This window comes from Malaya genurostris, chromosome 3 (assembly GCF_030247185.1).
Source record: "Malaya genurostris strain Urasoe2022 chromosome 3, Malgen_1.1, whole genome shotgun sequence".
Taxonomy (NCBI): Eukaryota; Metazoa; Arthropoda; class Insecta; order Diptera; family Culicidae; genus Malaya; species Malaya genurostris.
Genome location: NC_080572.1, coordinates 154,021,377 through 154,040,802, shown reverse-complemented (window position 1 = coordinate 154,040,802; position 19,426 = coordinate 154,021,377). Strand labels below are relative to the sequence as shown.

Here is a 19,426-nt window from a genome sequence, read left to right as displayed (position 1 = left end):
TCGTTCACAAGATATGGATTGAATACCTCACCTCTTTGGAATTGAACGGTTGGTCTATTATTTGCAAATGACCTAGAAAAGCGGTATTTCGCAGTCACAAGAAGCACTCTGTCTGGTGGCAGGATGCTGTTGGGTTGTCTCCTAATTAGATGATGATTGATAGGATAACAAGAGCCACGAACATTGTAATTCTCATTGTAATTAGTATGATTTCTTAAATGATTGTTGCTTTAGTTTACATTTTGGTTCATTTTCAAATTCTTACATACCTTTATTTGCTTTTTTGCGACTTTTAGCATTTGCAGCTTGTTTCTGCTGATGGAGTCTTCTCGATTCTCGCGCATCGTAGTCACTCCAGTCCGATTTTCATACTTTTTAGTGCCAAGAAAGCGCCATCCAGAATTATCCGCCGTCAAAATGAGACCTGAGGCATTAGACAATGGTATTTGCACATGTTTCTTCACTGCTTCGGAAGTCAGGTTTTTAAAGTCATTGTACACGTTTTCCTTCTTTGCTGACATGGCTGTATCGACCAAAGAGGTGACATGGTTTTTTATGGCAACAACACTGCCGGTCAAGCTGCTGTTTTTGTTTATTGGAATCAATTCATTTTTTATAGTCGTAAGCCATATTTCATGGGCATCAATAGCCTCATAAACTAAGCTTGGCTTCTCTTGTTGTATCGAAAGTTTATGCACAACTTCCGTGTTTGAATGGAGTTGACATTCAAGAAGCTTTTGTTGTTCAACTAGCCCATTTTTCCGTATAGAAGCTCACAGCACGGTAGTATATAAAGTTTACGTCAATAACTCTTCTATCCATTCTCCGCATTGAACCCCGCTGAATAGACACACCAACACAAGTGGCGTGAAATTTTCGTGAGCATCCAACACATGTCCACATAACCGAGTCGACTGTGGTATCCAAAGCGCACATTTCGCAGGTCAGAGTAAATAATAAACAAAAAACAATTCTGTTGTGATTAAAATGTAAATTAAGTAAACTCGCGCACCGCGGCTCTTGAAGCAAATTAAAAACGAGTTCTTACTGATTGACGACAAATTTAATCTACCATAGTCACTTGTCAGATTAACTTTGGATTAATATTTGTTTGTATCCGTTTGTACTATTCTTCAACCATCACTAGGTCTATCCCCCATCATCGTTGGGAATTATTTAGATTCGCTCGCTGATACTAACCCTTTCGTTTCTCCTCTCATTTTCTTCGTCTTCTGTATTTCTATTGGAAACTAATCAGATTCGCTTGCAAATACTAACCCTCTCGCCCTTCTTCCTTTTTCTCCGTCTTCCACCATCTTTTCGATCACTAATTAAATCTACTTGCGGATTCTAACCCCGTCTTTTTCTCCATCTTCTTACCACCCCTCCACTAAATTACTCCGGCTTACTCACCACCCCCTCCACCTGCCTTCATAATCCATTTACCTATCCATTTTTTCTTCACTCTCTGGCCGTTTACGCAAAAACACTATTGCTGCCATGTAATGCTTGGTACCATCAACTAGTTAAAGGGTTATACGTTTAGTTTTAATTGTTAATCTTTATTGTTAGTGTTAAGCCTTAATGTATCTGTTGTATCATTGTAATCGGTTGATACAAAAGATGAGGTTTTATGCCTGCTGGAGAGAGAGACTGCCAAATTTCATCACCATCGGGCGTTTCCCTGCACCCCAAAATAAACAAAATATCCATGGCCCAGGAACCCTACTGATAATTCTCAGCCATGGGAGTATTAAAGATCTTACAAGGATCCGGAATAGGATTCGGATGATCTTCCATGAGATCATCCATTACAATAACTGGTTGTTTAAAATTAATAATATCAAAATGGTTTCAAGAATAATTAGATTTCAGTTATGGTAAAGATAATAAAATGAAATTAAATTAAATTTACCTTATTACCTGTTTCCTCTGTTAAGTCGCCGTGATGAAAACTGACGAACTGAGAGTATGTTCCGACTGTACCAGGAATGCGTTGCCAACGATTTCTGGTTTCGCTTTCGCGATTAGATGTGATGCTTGCTGTGTAGCTCCAAGCGATATGTGTTGTCTCTTTCGAACCACCGCAGCAGATACTGTATCCCGTACAAAGCCTGTATTTGTAGAATGTCTCTGCGGCTCAACGCTTCTGTGCTTTAGCACCTCTGTGCCTTTGCAAATCTGCGTCTGTGTCTCTGCACTTCTATGCGTTCGCACCTTTGTGTCTCTTCACATCTGTGCTTATAAATGGAATGGCCTTCTTGGACTGCTTTCATATCGGGAACGCCCCGAGTATTGGCTATGCACCAGCCTTTGCTGTGTTTGCGATTGGCACCAGGTTTCCCTTCTACTCGCAGCTATGGTTGCCTTCGTCACGGCAAAAGTCGTTAACTCACGAGCCAGTAAAAACGAAAACACAACCTGTCAGCGTGAATGCTCACATTCTATACTGATTATTATTATTATTATTATTATTATTATTATTATTATTATTATTATTATTATTATTATTATTATTATTATTATTATTATTATTATTATTATTATTATTATTATTATTATTATTATTATTATTATTATTATTATTATTATTATTATTATTATTATTATTATTATTATTATTATTATTATTATTATTATTATTATTATTATTATTATTATTATTATTATTATTATTATTATTATTATTATTATTATTATTATTATTATTATTATTATTATTATTATTATTATTATTATTATTATTATTATTATTATTATTATTATTATTATTATTATTATTATTATTATTATTATTATTATTATTATTATTATTATTATTATTATTATTATTATTATTATTATTATTATTATTATTATTATTATTATTATTATTATTATTATTATTATTATTATTATTATTATTATTATTATTATTATTATTATTATTATTATTATTATTATTATTATTATTATTATTATTATTATTATTATTATTATTATTATTATTATTATTATTATTATTATTATTATTATTATTATTATTATTATTATTATTATTATTATTATTATTATTATTATTATTATTATTATTATTATTATTATTATTATTATTATTATTATTATTATTATTATTATTATTATTATTATTATTATTATTATTATTATTATTATTATTATTATTATTATTATTATTATTATTATTATTATTATTATTATTATTATTATTATTATTATTATTATTATTATTATTATTATTATTATTATTATTATTATTATTATTATTATTATTATTATTATTATTATTATTATTATTATTATTATTATTATTATTATTATTATTATTATTATTATTATTATTATTATTATTATTATTATTATTATTATTATTATTATTATTATTATTATTATTATTATTATTATTATTATTATTATTATTATTATTATTATTATTATTATTATTATTATTATTATTATTATTATTATTATTATTATTATTATTATTATTATTATTATTATTATTATTATTATTATTATTATTATTATTATTATTATTATTATTATTATTATTATTATTATTATTATTATTATTATTATTATTATTATTATTATTATTATTATTATTATTATTATTATTATTATTATTATTATTATTATTATTATTATTATTATTATTATTATTATTATTATTATTATTATTATTATTATTATTATTATTATTATTATTATTATTATTATTATTATTATTATTATTATTATTATTATTATTATTATTATTATTATTATTATTATTATTATTATTATTATTATTATTATTATTATTATTATTATTATTATTATTATTATTATTATTATTATTATTATTATTATTATTATTATTATTATTATTATTATTATTATTATTATTATTATTATTATTATTATTATTATTATTATTATTATTATTATTATTATTATTATTATTATTATTATTATTATTATTATTATTATTATTATTATTATTATTATTATTATTATTATTATTATTATTATTATTATTATTATTATTATTATTATTATTATTATTATTATTATTATTATTATTATTATTATTATTATTATTATTATTATTATTATTATTATTATTATTATTATTATTATTATTATTATTATTATTATTATTATTATTATTATTATTATTATTATTATTATTATTATTATTATTATTATTATTATTATTATTATTATTATTATTATTATTATTATTATTATTATTATTATTATTATTATTATTATTATTATTATTATTATTATTATTATTATTATTATTATTATTATTATTATTATTATTATTATTATTATTATTATTATTATTATTATTATTATTATTATTATTATTATTATTATTATTATTATTATTATTATTATTATTATTATTATTATTATTATTATTATTATTATTATTATTATTATTATTATTATTATTATTATTATTATTATTATTATTATTATTATTATTATTATTATTATTATTATTATTATTATTATTATTATTATTATTATTATTATTATTATTATTATTATTATTATTATTATTATTATTATTATTATTATTATTATTATTATTATTATTATTATTATTATTATTATTATTATTATTATTATTATTATTATTATTATTATTATTATTATTATTATTATTATTATTATTATTATTATTATTATTATTATTATTATTATTATTATTATTATTATTATTATTATTATTATTATTATTATTATTATTATTATTATTATTATTATTATTATTATTATTATTATTATTATTATTATTATTATTATTATTATTATTATTATTATTATTATTATTATTATTATTATTATTATTATTATTATTATTATTATTATTATTATTATTATTATTATTATTATTATTATTATTATTATTATTATTATTATTATTATTATTATTATTATTATTATTATTATTATTATTATTATTATTATTATTATTATTATTATTATTATTATTATTATTATTATTATTATTATTATTATTATTATTATTATTATTATTATTATTATTATTATTATTATTATTATTATTATTATTATTATTATTATTATTATTATTATTATTATTATTATTATTATTATTATTATTATTATTATTATTATTATTATTATTATTATTATTATTATTATTATTATTATTATTATTATTATTATTATTATTATTATTATTATTATTATTATTATTATTATTATTATTATTATTATTATTATTATTATTATTATTATTATTATTATTATTATTATTATTATTATTATTATTATTATTATTATTATTATTATTATTATTATTATTATTATTATTATTATTATTATTATTATTATTATTATTATTATTATTATTATTATTATTATTATTATTATTATTATTATTATTATTATTATTATTATTATTATTATTATTATTATTATTATTATTATTATTATTATTATTATTATTATTATTATTATTATTATTATTATTATTATTATTATTATTATTATTATTATTATTATTATTATTATTATTATTATTATTATTATTATTATTATTATTATTATTATTATTATTATTATTATTATTATTATTATTATTATTATTATTATTATTATTATTATTATTATTATTATTATTATTATTATTATTATTATTATTATTATTATTATTATTATTATTATTATTATTATTATTATTATTATTATTATTATTATTATTATTATTATTATTATTATTATTATTATTATTATTATTATTATTATTATTATTATTATTATTATTATTATTATTATTATTATTATTATTATTATTATTATTATTATTATTATTATTATTATTATTATTATTATTATTATTATTATTATTATTATTATTATTATTATTATTATTATTATTATTATTATTATTATTATTATTATTATTATTATTATTATTATTATTATTATTATTATTATTATTATTATTATTATTATTATTATTATTATTATTATTATTATTATTATTATTATTATTATTATTATTATTATTATTATTATTATTATTATTATTATTATTATTATTATTATTATTATTATTATTATTATTATTATTATTATTATTATTATTATTATTATTATTATTATTATTATTATTATTATTATTATTATTATTATTATTATTATTATTATTATTATTATTATTATTATTATTATTATTATTATTATTATTATTATTATTATTATTATTATTATTATTATTATTATTATTATTATTATTATTATTATTATTATTATTATTATTATTATTATTATTATTATTATTATTATTATTATTATTATTATTATTATTATTATTATTATTATTATTATTATTATTATTATTATTATTATTATTATTATTATTATTATTATTATTATTATTATTATTATTATTATTATTATTATTATTATTATTATTATTATTATTATTATTATTATTATTATTATTATTATTATTATTATTATTATTATTATTATTATTATTATTATTATTATTATTATTATTATTATTATTATTATTATTATTATTATTATTATTATTATTATTATTATTATTATTATTATTATTATTATTATTATTATTATTATTATTATTATTATTATTATTATTATTATTATTATTATTATTATTATTATTATTATTATTATTATTATTATTATTATTATTATTATTATTATTATTATTATTATTATTATTATTATTATTATTATTATTATTATTATTATTATTATTATTATTATTATTATTATTATTATTATTATTATTATTATTATTATTATTATTATTATTATTATTATTATTATTATTATTATTATTATTATTATTATTATTATTATTATTATTATTATTATTATTATTATTATTATTATTATTATTATTATTATTATTATTATTATTATTATTATTATTATTATTATTATTATTATTATTATTATTATTATTATTATTATTATTATTATTATTATTATTATTATTATTATTATTATTATTATTATTATTATTATTATTATTATTATTATTATTATTATTATTATTATTATTATTATTATTATTATTATTATTATTATTATTATTATTATTATTATTATTATTATTATTATTATTATTATTATTATTATTATTATTATTATTATTATTATTATTATTATTATTATTATTATTATTATTATTATTATTATTATTATTATTATTATTATTATTATTATTATTATTATTATTATTATTATTATTATTATTATTATTATTATTATTATTATTATTATTATTATTATTATTATTATTATTATTATTATTATTATTATTATTATTATTATTATTATTATTATTATTATTATTATTATTATTATTATTATTATTATTATTATTATTATTATTATTATTATTATTATTATTATTATTATTATTATTATTATTATTATTATTATTATTATTATTATTATTATTATTATTATTATTATTATTATTATTATTATTATTATTATTATTATTATTATTATTATTATTATTATTATTATTATTATTATTATTATTATTATTATTATTATTATTATTATTATTATTATTATTATTATTATTATTATTATTATTATTATTTTTATTATTTTTATTATATAACATTGTTTCATTCGTTCATAAATAAACCACGACGAATGAAACGATTTGATAGGTTGAGATGTGAGGATGTAAGGGTTCATAATGAATCTTTCAAGTATCGTTTAAAACATATACGATTACTTCAAAACAAACAATATTTCTCATAATCCTAAAAATGTTAAAATTGTTCGAAAGGGAACCAAATTAAATCAATTTTTTTCACAAATAATCTATGCGCTTGAACTTTATTTTTCACCACCCACGGAAGACCGCTCCAGTCGAAAAACCAGCATTCTGGCCACCCGCCGGGCTTTCGTAGCCTGGAGGTGTTTCCCGCGGACCCACACGGACCGAAGGATGCGGCCAGCATAGATATTTACCAACGCCATCTGGAAGAGTCGTGCATTATTCAATTCATCGACCACTGCCGATCGCCAGCTGAAAGCTGGATTTTCTAGAATCTGAGATGACATATTCTAATGATACTATTCTAGTTTTAAGTTAATCGGTAATTAAGATTAGAAAATAACCTTGGCATCTTAGAGCTTAAGCAGTGTGCCTGAAAATATATTGTTATATTGAATAAAAAAGCTTTATTTTTTTCGCAGTATATACCGACGTTCGATAATGACATGGACTCAGATGCAAATAACTTCAAAGCTCGTTTTTACCATTGCGAAAAATCCGCAAATGCTACGCTAAAGTTAAAATTACATAATACTATGTATTGGAACAGCCAGATATGTAAAATAATTTTGGCCGGCTAGATTGCCCACATACTCCTCTGTGGGACCTTACCAGAGTACACACGAGAAATTCGCTCAGTTTCTACTGTGATAAGGTGTCTTTTATTTTCTGTAAGTACGTTAACCGCTCATGCTGTCTGCGGTCTTGGGTAGAAATTTATTCATACCCGAAATGTAACAAGGCCAATCTGATACAATGTCGAAAATGTCTAGTTGTGAATGTAATCAAAATGTGCAAAAATGTCTAGTTGTGAATGTAATCAATATTTTGAAAGATGGATTCGTTTCAAAATCGCTAACACTATGAGAACAATGCTATAAACTTGATGTTAGATATTTACCCGTTCATCGTCACCTAGATAACCACCATTGCAAACCAGTAAAGTAGCACGAATTCTCATAAATGTATCCTTAATGTCTTCTTTAATTGCAACTGCTTGTGTTTGTGTTAATCTTCGCATAGTCCTAACATCGGTTCTTAAATCCTTGGCTTTTTTTTGTAGATTACGTAGATTGTTATAAACTTCGGGGGCCAGTGACAAATCAGCGTTATATTGATTCATAGGTAAGATTATCGGTTTCGTTTGTGTTAAGGGCTTTAGTCGATCTCGTTCTGGAAATGAAAGTTATTATTTTTAACTAAAAGTATATTTACAAAAAAGAATACCTTGTGATGAAGTTCGGGGTAATGTTGAAGACTTAATTGCAGGCTTGGATGGTTTCGAATCAGCTGTAATTTTAAAATTTTTATGACTATATCAGATATTTCCACTAATATCATAAATATCATACATATTAAATCGGAATAATTTTAATTGATTGATTCTCATGTTTTATTTCTTATTTATTACTTTGTTGAAAGAGCAAATTAAGAATCTTTTGTGACGATTTTGACGTGAATACGCCTTACTTTACTATGGGGTGCCTATTCATAATTTTCCCTCTAGGTGAGCGATTTTTGGTCTTGAATATCTCTTGTAGCATCTAACGTATCATAATAATTTTAGCTGCATGCTACCTTTTGCATTAGAGCAAAATACATCAAAAAGTGATCAATCAGTTTTAGCGCCATTCCTTTCGGAGACTACCGCCATATCTTAGATTGCACTAACGCAAGTAAAATAACAGAATCCTTCAAGAAGAATCCGGATCGGTCCAGCTAGGCACGCTAAACTCGTCCCAGAACAGGTTCCAATGCCCTAACAACCCAACTCACCAATACTCAAAGTTCACCTTCCAACAGTCAAGGAGGAGGGGCCCGAGGGGACCTTGGACACCCGGGTGTAATTATTTGTGTGCGTTTCGGAGGGTGCCTCCGAGAACGCAATCACATGTGCACACGGATCGTAACGTGATCACTTCATGGACGCGCCCGTCTATAAGCGGGGTCCAAAAATCAGTTATCAGCGGTTATCAATTTATCTCGGTGTCGGTATTCATGGACGTCTATTTGATCAAATAAGTAAAACGGAACGGACTCACCGACCCAGCGACTGATGGATGGAGATACTGGAATTACAGCAGATCACGTGGGGAACGAGGGGATCCAAGCGCTATTGTTCCTTGCCCGAATCTGACCAGCTGAAGATGGCTTTTTGATGTTGCTGGTTATTTTGTCGATCAGATGTTCGGTGTTTCACAGATACGTGGATTTTCTAAGGCCACCGGAAGATCACTTCCAATGAAGTTATGTGGTAGCGACTCCCTTCCAACGAAAAATTGTGCGTCGGTCATTTGTCCTCCAGGATGTGGCGAGTAACGCAGTGGGCAAACGGTGTCCAATGAGCGTGAATTCGTATGGTTTTACGGATGATAGCCTGAGGAATTGGATTGAACAAACGTGGTTGTTCGAACGGGTCGCTAGCATAAAGCGGGTCTTTGATTTAAGCACATTTCTGCCTTATCTTTTCGATCAGCACACAAATCTATTTCGCACACGATAAATTCACACACTTTACTTGTTGGTTATATAAAAACTAGAAATTTATAGCCAACTGAAAAGAAATTCCACATCACGTGTACCTTTCCACAATTTTAGTCAACGGAACATATCGCGTCACTACCACTCTACTAAACGAACTGGGACATAGTGATTAAGCCATGTAATCCTCAGATTAGTGAAGACGCAAGCGGAAGTACGTCATTTCCCGGGAATTCTTCGGTATTACTCGGAATCTTGAGTTATTCAACCATTTAGTTCGTTCTAGCCCATGTGAGCATTCTATCTTTCTCTTTCCTTCAAACTAACTGAAAGGATTCTGTTCGTCGACTATGTTTGACAATCTCACTCGGCATAAAAGGAGAGAGGGTGGTCTTTGGCTATTAATGGTTGGACTGAAGAACGACACGTTACAATGTATAAACGCAGGCGGACTTAATTTGAAATATATTGATGCGTAATTGACATGTAGATCTCATTTGGAATAATAACTAAGGGTCTACTTTATATGCATGTTTTTTAATGAGTTTTAGAAGAATTGAATAAAATAAATAATTAAATAAATAAAATAAGTGAATAAACAAATAAATAAATAAATAAATAAAAAAATGAATAAATGAATAAAATATTAAATACTTGAACGTAACTTGAATTAAGTTACGAATATTTAGTTGAATGGATTCAACTAAATTTTCTTAAGGAAATATCTTACGATTTCTTTTTATTTACAAAATCTTAATTTCACTATATGGATAATAATTCGATTCTACGAAGATATATCGAACAATTCGGAGCCATATGTGTGTAATGAACTAAATTTATGAATTGAAAGGAATTTGTGTGTAATTGGCGGAATCGATGTTATATCGGCGTGAAAGCTCGAACCCTATTTCCCCTCTATGTAAATATGTCAGTTGTGTACATAATAGATATGAGTTAGGCTGAATTCAGAAATATAATTTATTAGGCACTTTGATCCTGACTAGCTATCCAAGCAGACGTTTTTTAAGTAACTTGAGCTAAAAGAAAGTGTCCCATTTAAAAGTAAGTATAAATCTTAAAGTGGTGACGAGTGCAAATCGGTTTCCTTTAGTTTTCGCGTGTGATATTGTTCCACGAGTTGTTCTTGGTTCTTCGCTGCCTTGGAGGGCACCCGCGAAAACTCCGATAGGAAGGGCTCAATTTAAGTTCACTGTTCTAGCGATCCACTGGGACGTCCAAAATTTTTGGAAGCGCGAGTTTTTTTTATATTCTGGACAATAGTTTAATAGGTGAGTACAAAGGCTGCAAGAGTGTCAGCATTGTTTTATATTTGTATGTGAATATTGTTATAATACAATATATTTGAATAGATTGATTGTTAGTCTATTGTTTCCCTAATTCTTTTCTTTTTGCCGTTTAATTGTTTAGCCGGTCGCAAGCGACGCTTTGGGGGCCCAACCCGGAACGCGAAGCAAATTCTGCTCAGACGTGTGAGTCAATTCCTTAAAGTAAATCTACGTTGGATAAGAGCTTCTGGCTGAAGTACGGGCTACATACAGTGAACGGAATTTTCGGTTCAAAAGGTACATGTATTTTTGTTATATTTTTTTAAAGTTGTGAGCCATTTTGATTTGGTTTGGGCATGGCGTTGTTAGGGACGATTGATCCGTACGACATTGGCACATCTTTTTCAAACTATATTGAACGTTTGGAGTTTTTTTTTTTCGTGTAATAATATAGCTAATGAGCGGAAGAAAGACATTTTTATGAGTTTTTCTGGCATGCGTGTTTTCGAAGAGCTCAAATTGTTGTATCCGGGAACGGATTTAAAGGGGCTAAGCTATGAAGCTATTACAAAAAATAAATTAAAAGAACGATTCGATAAGGTTGAATCGGATACTGTCCTTAGGTTCGAATTTCGCTGACGGAAACTAGGCCCGACAGAATCCGGTGAGAATTTTATTCTGGCAGTAAAGCTCCTTGCCGAGCAGTGTGATTTCGGGGAGTTTAGAGATATGGCTATAAAAGACCAGTTGATATTTGGGGTTTATGATAAGATATTACAGCAGCGTTTGTTGGACGAAGAAGACTTATCGGTTCGGACAGCAGAAAAGATAATTAAAAATAGCGAGTTAGCAACGTCTCGAGCGCAATTGTTAAATTCAGAGGAAAACTACAATGTGAATTCAGTTAAACAACGTTTAGGACGAAGAGAGCTCAAATATGATAGGCGAGATGGTGATAGGAGATATGACAGATCGCGAAGCAGAAATGATCGGGACCAAGAAAATCGTTTTAGTTATGGTATGCATAACAGTACGTCGCGTTCAGGACACAGATCGTCTAGCCGGGGTAGATATTCCAACTTTATTTGTAATTTCTGTAAGCTGAAAGGCCACATACAAAAAAAATTGTTATCGGTACAAAAATCTGCAAAAAATTCGGTTAAATCCATCGAGGACACTACGGAGAAAGCGGACAGCATTCAAAATTAAGCAAATTTTACTGAAAAATAGTAGTCGAAAACTTGTAGTTGTAAATGGTTCTTCCTCAGATATTTTGGGAACAGCTCTCGTGGCAGTCTCAATTAACGGCAAGAAGGCTCAGGTGGAATTGGTTGTGCTGAACAGTATCACTCTTCATTCCATTATTGGGGCGAGATTGGCTTGATGTTTTTTGTGAGGGATGGAGAAAGAAGTTATCAAATATTTTTTCGATAAATTCTGTAGTCTCACAGCATAAACAGATATTAGATGAAATTAAACTGAAATACAAAAACATTTTTGATAAAGGAATATCGGATCCCATCGTGGGTTTCGATGCTGATTTAGTGTTGCGTGAGGATAGTCCGATTTTCAAAAAAGCGTATCAGGTTCCATATCGCCTAAAAGAAAAAGTAAATTATTATTTGATAATGCTTGAAAAGGACGGTATCATTTCGCCTATTAAAATTAGTTTGTGGGCATCTCCGATAATTGTGGTAATGAAAAAGAACAATTAGGCTAGTAATAGACTGCAAAGTTTCGTTGAACAAAGTCTTAATTCCAAATACGTATCCACAACCTACAGCACAAGATCTGTTTTAATCATTGGCAAACTGTAAAATTTTTTGTTCACTTGACTTATCTAATGCCTACACTCAGTTAACTTGTCAAAATCATCTAGGAAATTTGTTGTGATAAATACGATGAGGGGTATTTTCACTTACAATCGCCTTCCGCAAGGCGCTTCATCAAGTGCTGCAATATTTCAGCAAATAATGGATACAATACAAGGAGGGCTGGACTACGTTTACTGTTATCTTGATGATGTGTTGATTTCTGGAAAAAGTCTCGAAGAATGCAAACAAAAACTGTTTTTAGTACTGGACCGATTACATACAGCCAATGTGAAAGTAAATTTTGATAAGTGCAAGTTTTTTGTAGATGAGTTACCTTATTTGGGACATATTATTACGGAAAAGGGTCTTATGCCTAATCCAGACAAGGTGGCAACAATTCAACAAGCGAAAACACCAGAAAATGTAACAAAAGTTAAAGCATATCTTGGCCTCATAAATTATTATAATAAGTTTTTACCAAATCTATCATCAACTTTGAACCCTTTGTATAAACTACTAACGAAAAATGTTAAATTTGTCTGGAATACCTTATGCGACAAAGCATTTAATGATAGTAAACGTCAGTTTTTAAATGCAAACATGCTTGTCTTATATGACGCTAAGAAACCAATAATTGTTTGTGCTGATGCTTCTTCATACGGGTTGGGTGGAGTAATTGCCCACAAAATTATTGGAATAGAAAACCCTATCTATTTCACTTCATTCTCGTTAAATGCCGCTCAAAAAACTTACCCAATCCTCCATTTGGAGGCTTTAGCTATTGTTTCAACGGTGAAAAAATTTCACAAATATTTATATGGACAGAAATTTACCATTTATACAGACCACAAACCACTTTTGGGAAATTTTCGGAAGATCGGGACGAAACTCTATTTTTGTGACAAGGTTACAGCGCTACATCATGGAGCTGTCTATATATAACTTCGATATTCTTTATAGACCATCAATTAAGTTCCAAAGTCAATTGATAAGGATTGCATTAATAGTTTGAACTTTTCTTATAACCCTCCACTTGACTATTTTATGATTGAGCAAGAAACTAAACAAGATGCTCAGTAACAACAAATTGTAAAATACATAAAGCAAGGATGGCCAGAAAGATTGGATAAGAGTAATATTAAGATAAATATTTATTCTCAGCACCAAGATTTGGAAGAGATAAACGGTTGTTTGATGTTCCAAAATAGAGTAGTAGTTCCATTTGCTTTGCAAAACAAAATGTTGAAACTTTTACATGCTAATCATGCGGGATCGATAAAAATGAAGCAACTCGCGAGGCGAAGTGTTTACTGGTTTGGATTGAACTCGGACATAGAACTATATCAAAAAGTGATATTTGTCTTAAAATGGCTATAATTCCTGGAACAAACATAACATACGAAAGGAGTCCAACAACTAAATCTTTCAGCAGAGTTCATGCTGATTTTTTTTATTTTGGAAGTAATGTTTTTCTCCTGATTGTTGACAGTTTTTCTAAATGGCTTGAAGTCATATGGATGAAGTTTGGTACAGACGCGGAAAAGGTTATACAAAAATTTCAACGGTTTTTTGTTTGTTTCGGTCTACCAGACGTGATTATTACAGATAATGGGCCCCCATTCAATTCTAAACACTTTACATCTTATCTTGAAAGGCAAGGAATCAAGGTAATGAAAAGTCCGCCGTATCACCTTCAAAGTAATGGACAGGCCGAGCGCCTAGTGCGAGTTGCGAAGGATATTCTAAAAAAAATTTCTACTTGATTCTGAAATGAAGAGTTTAGGTATGCAAGATCGGTTAGATTATTTCTTGTTCAATTATCGAAACAGCTGTCTTACCAATGGAGGGGATTTCCCTTCAGAAAGAGTTCTGTGTTATAAGCCTAAAACCTTGTTGGACTTGGCAAATCCGAACAATAGTTACAAGAATCATATTATGCCTAGAAAACCTAACGAGCTACATGAACCAAAGCAAGTTAAAAATGAACTTATTAATCCTTTTGCTAAGTTAGTCGCAGGAGACAAGGTTTACTACAAAAATCATAATATTAAAAAAACACAAAAATGGTTAGAAGCAAAATTTATAAAAAGAATTTGTACAAATATTTTTCAGATCGCGATCGGCTCAGTATTAATCTCGGCTCACAGGGGGCAGATTAAGATTGCAAATGAGCCGGAACGCAGACGCAATGTGGTGTTTCAATTGGAGGAGGAGATGCCTGATCATGTACCAGGTCGAGGTACAAAGAGAAGTTTTGACGATTCCGACGACGATACACCATTCAAAGGTTTCTCACCTGTTCCACCACCAGCCATAAGCGAAAGACACCCGGAAGCGTTGCATTCGAATGAATCGGCAAGAGCCAGTTATGATAGTAGCGCTATCGAAGTTGCTACATTGCGGAGATCTTCAAGAGCGAGAAAGAAAAAGTACGGGTGTGTAGTGTCAGAGACATAACTGGATGTCGTGAATACGAATAAAACTGACACGATTTCTGTACACTTTCGAATTCGAATTGATAGTTGATCGATTGTGTGAATTGCGAAACTTTCCCCCTTTTCACTGCTAAAATTTTCAACGATTTTTGACGTCGATTATCTCATTTTAGATTTGCATATTTCATTGAAAGAAACTATTAAGGTGCTGTACACGATTCATTTCTGCCTTTTAGAAGGACCAAATTGTGGGATTCTCTACGATATTTAGCAAAGTTCGGAACATTTTTCTCGAACGATTAATCTTAATAGTTCTTTAGATAACATTTAGAGCCATTAGAACAGCTGATTTCATATAATGTTGTCCACTTTTCGTTTCTTGTTTTCTTTCTCTCCAATGCAAACCATCAGCAGCTGATGCAATCGCTCTTGCTTGAATTAAAACTAGCTTTGCGTACAAACCGACACATCCGCTCGCACTGCCAAATGATGCAAAACTGGTTTAATGCGTCTTCCCGACCCGACTTCTGCTTTCATCCAACGCACAAGAAGAAATGATCGATTTTCGACCACGGTTCCCCTTTTATAACGTTTAGTTGAAGCCTGACTACCTCAAAATCGTCGTACTTGCGCGAAAAACTCAAGCAAAAGGAGAGTTTTTCTCGTTGTCTTAAAATTTTCAGGAAACCTAATTTTTGAGTTGTTTGTGGTTATCTCACACTGTTCAAAATATTATCCAAAATTCCTGATCATATTTTTGATGAAATAGTGGAAGAATTATGTTGCTGCCATTAATACAAGTCGAGATATTAACGATTAATTTCTGCCCATTCTTCCATTTGGCTAATTATGAAAAGGCGCCCCGTAGTAAAGTAAGTCGTATTCACGACAAAAATATGAAGGTGAATATTTATACTTTAAGTAATAATGAATTAATGCCATTGAAAAGAACGTCGAATATCAGTATTCGTTAAATTTTCATAATCTCTGAAATGTAATTAGATTATGCTTTGTTCAATTTCAATTGTTTAATCATATTGGTTATTCGAATAGCTTTAGGGAAAAGAATTTGTAATTAACTAAATTTATGAATTTAATGGAATTTGTGTGTAATTGGCGGAATTATATCGGCGTGAAAGCTCGAACCCTATTTCCCCTCTGTGTAAATATGTCAGTTGTGTACATAATAGATGTGAGTTAGACTGAATTCAGAAATATAATTTATCAGGCACTTTGATCCTGACTAGCTATCCAAGCAGACGTTTTTTAAGTAACTTGAACTAAAAGAAAGTGTCCCATTTAAAAGTAAGTATAAATCTTAAAATGTGTTCATCGTTAACTCGTAATTCAACTCCACCTCTATTTCCAGATCATGTTCCATTACAGATCACGTCTGTAACTGACCTTCAACGTCGTAAGACTCTGGTCTTCAACAAATGTTTTAATACTTTCATTAAATCAAATTATCCCTAAGAAAAAAACTACAAGGATTAGCCACATGGGATTGTTCGAACCCTTGATGTGGAACAAGGCCACCAAAATTTCGAATGATTTACAATCAAAAAGTTCAATCAATCGTTACACTTTTGAATCCGCAATTGCACGAGAGTCTGCTTAGATTGATCTTGAACACAGAACATTGTTGTCTCGATTTGTATTTATTTAATAACCTACGAAATTACACCAATATCGAAAATATATGCTATTATATCTTTGTACATGCTTTCGATAAGGATTTAGATATTTAAGCTTCTCTTCGCCAAGCTTGTGTTCAAGTTTTGTATGCAGCAGTTATTTTTATAGATTTAAGTTTCTCTACCATTACGCAGTATCGGTTGAAACAATTAACTTTTTCTCATTATCAATCGAAGTCATCTTATATAAATTAGAAATTAATCTTGAGCAATATAAATTTACCCTGGAGTAGTTGTCAATTTCTCAGGCAAAATGACATAACATGGAATTTCATCCGAGCTTGCATGACACAAGATCAGTACATACCAATTAAAGCTTAAAATCGTTTTATGGCACTTTTTGTCTTGCTGTCTAGCAACAACCTACCTCTAGCATGCTACGCGTAGGACTGAAACGTTAGCTATAATTTCGCTTCTATTTATAGATTCGCGTGCTTTTAACAGCTTCGATTTTGCATCGATTGACCAATCAGAGCTATGCTTTCCCTTTACTTACTTCTTCGAAACCGTCGTCTATGGGAGGGAAACCCGGTATGCCGAAGATTTTTAGCAGACAAAATAGGACACTACTCGTTACTAATCAAAATTTCAATCACATATAATTGTAAATACGTGGCTTGATACTTTCAAATCGAAACTAAGAAATATTTCCAATCAAACGATGAAATAAATAATAATTCATACAAAATAGACTGAGCTGTAAATGTGTAAAACCTGACCACATTTCTACATATAGTTTTCCTTGATTTCCGGATTTGCACCCCTATAAAGAATATAAAGATGTGTTTCACATCAAAAACTTCATCGAGGAACATAACACAAGAAAACTAACTTCCTGAATAACTGGTGACTATTGAACATTGAGAGCAGGTTTTCCTCATTGACTGCCGGTTACGCATGACTCTTCCCAATTCTATAAGCTTTCCTAAACGTACCTTGTTAAAATGTACTTTCTCTCGAATTCATTCTAAATTCGAGAAAAACACTGCATTATTCATCACTGACTTTTATCCCGAATAACTAGCTTATTCAGATTTGAAAACAACCCCAATCATTTCGTTGAGCACAGAATTCTCCTCTGAATTTACCGCAAATTCTTCATAGAATTGTTACACCATTTTCGCAATGATCACTAGAAATTCATTAAGATACAATAAGAAACACGAAGATTGTTTTGCCTGTACGAAATACAATTGTATAATGGAATCCAAGAGAAATCACGATTGACGGTGACATCGGCCCAGTATTTGGTATTAGTATAAACATTAACATAACATAAGTCTAATCATTAACACTAGATATAATATTTCTCATAACTAGTGTAATTTTATAAGGATGATTTCACGCACTTTGAGGTGTGTTGAAAGTCTAAGCGCTCTTAGTTGTGGTTAGCTACTCCAAACACGTTCTGCAATTCGTCACCAGTAATGATAAATTGTTAAGGGACTGTTCTACTCGATAATTTGAGGAGACTACATAGTGTCGGAATAGATATTTAAGTATCTTTAGCTACTTGGTTGAATCAAAGAGGGGTCATAACTGAAAAAAATCATTTTTATGATTCGATGCGAGAATAAAATTATCCTAAATCGGACTTTTTTTGCATTTTTAGATGCTTTGTTGCCTCATTAGAGGTTACACAGCTGAATGAAAAGTTTATCACTGTCAGGAATTCGGCAGATTAAGTTTTTTAAGATATTTACAGTTGAATACTCGGAGTCGTTTCCCATTCGCATCTCTCAATTCGTAACAGTGGTCTCCTATAACTTGCTTAATCAGTACCGGCACGTATTTCGGGGCAAGTTTTGCACAATATCCTTTTCCATATTCTGATAGGTCAGTGTTTCTTTTCAATACCCTCTCCCCTATGGTATACTTTGGACAATTAAAGTTTGAACGCAGGTTATAGTGT

General features: G+C 27.1%; 1 protein-coding gene and 1 long non-coding RNA gene across 7 annotated transcripts in view; one reads left to right on the top strand and one right to left on the bottom strand.

Moving 5' to 3' along the window:
• Positions 1-19,426, bottom strand: part of LOC131437439 (coiled-coil domain-containing protein AGAP005037) — a 993,236-nt gene that overhangs the window by 323,462 nt on the left and 650,348 nt on the right. For all 6 annotated transcript variants that reach the window (XM_058606791.1, XM_058606794.1, XM_058606793.1 and 3 more), the window contains 2 exons: positions 9,032-9,094; positions 8,706-8,977 (listed from right to left, as the gene is read on the bottom strand). In XM_058606791.1, the coding sequence (XP_058462774.1) occupies positions 8,706-8,977; positions 9,032-9,094 (335 nt within the window). The remainder of the gene's footprint in view (positions 1-8,705; positions 8,978-9,031; positions 9,095-19,426) is intronic.
• On the top strand, positions 11,115-17,075 carry LOC131437440 (uncharacterized). Its single transcript, XR_009230762.1, has 3 exons — positions 11,115-11,574; positions 11,714-11,868; positions 15,498-17,075. It is a non-coding gene; the product is annotated as an uncharacterized LOC131437440 (long non-coding RNA).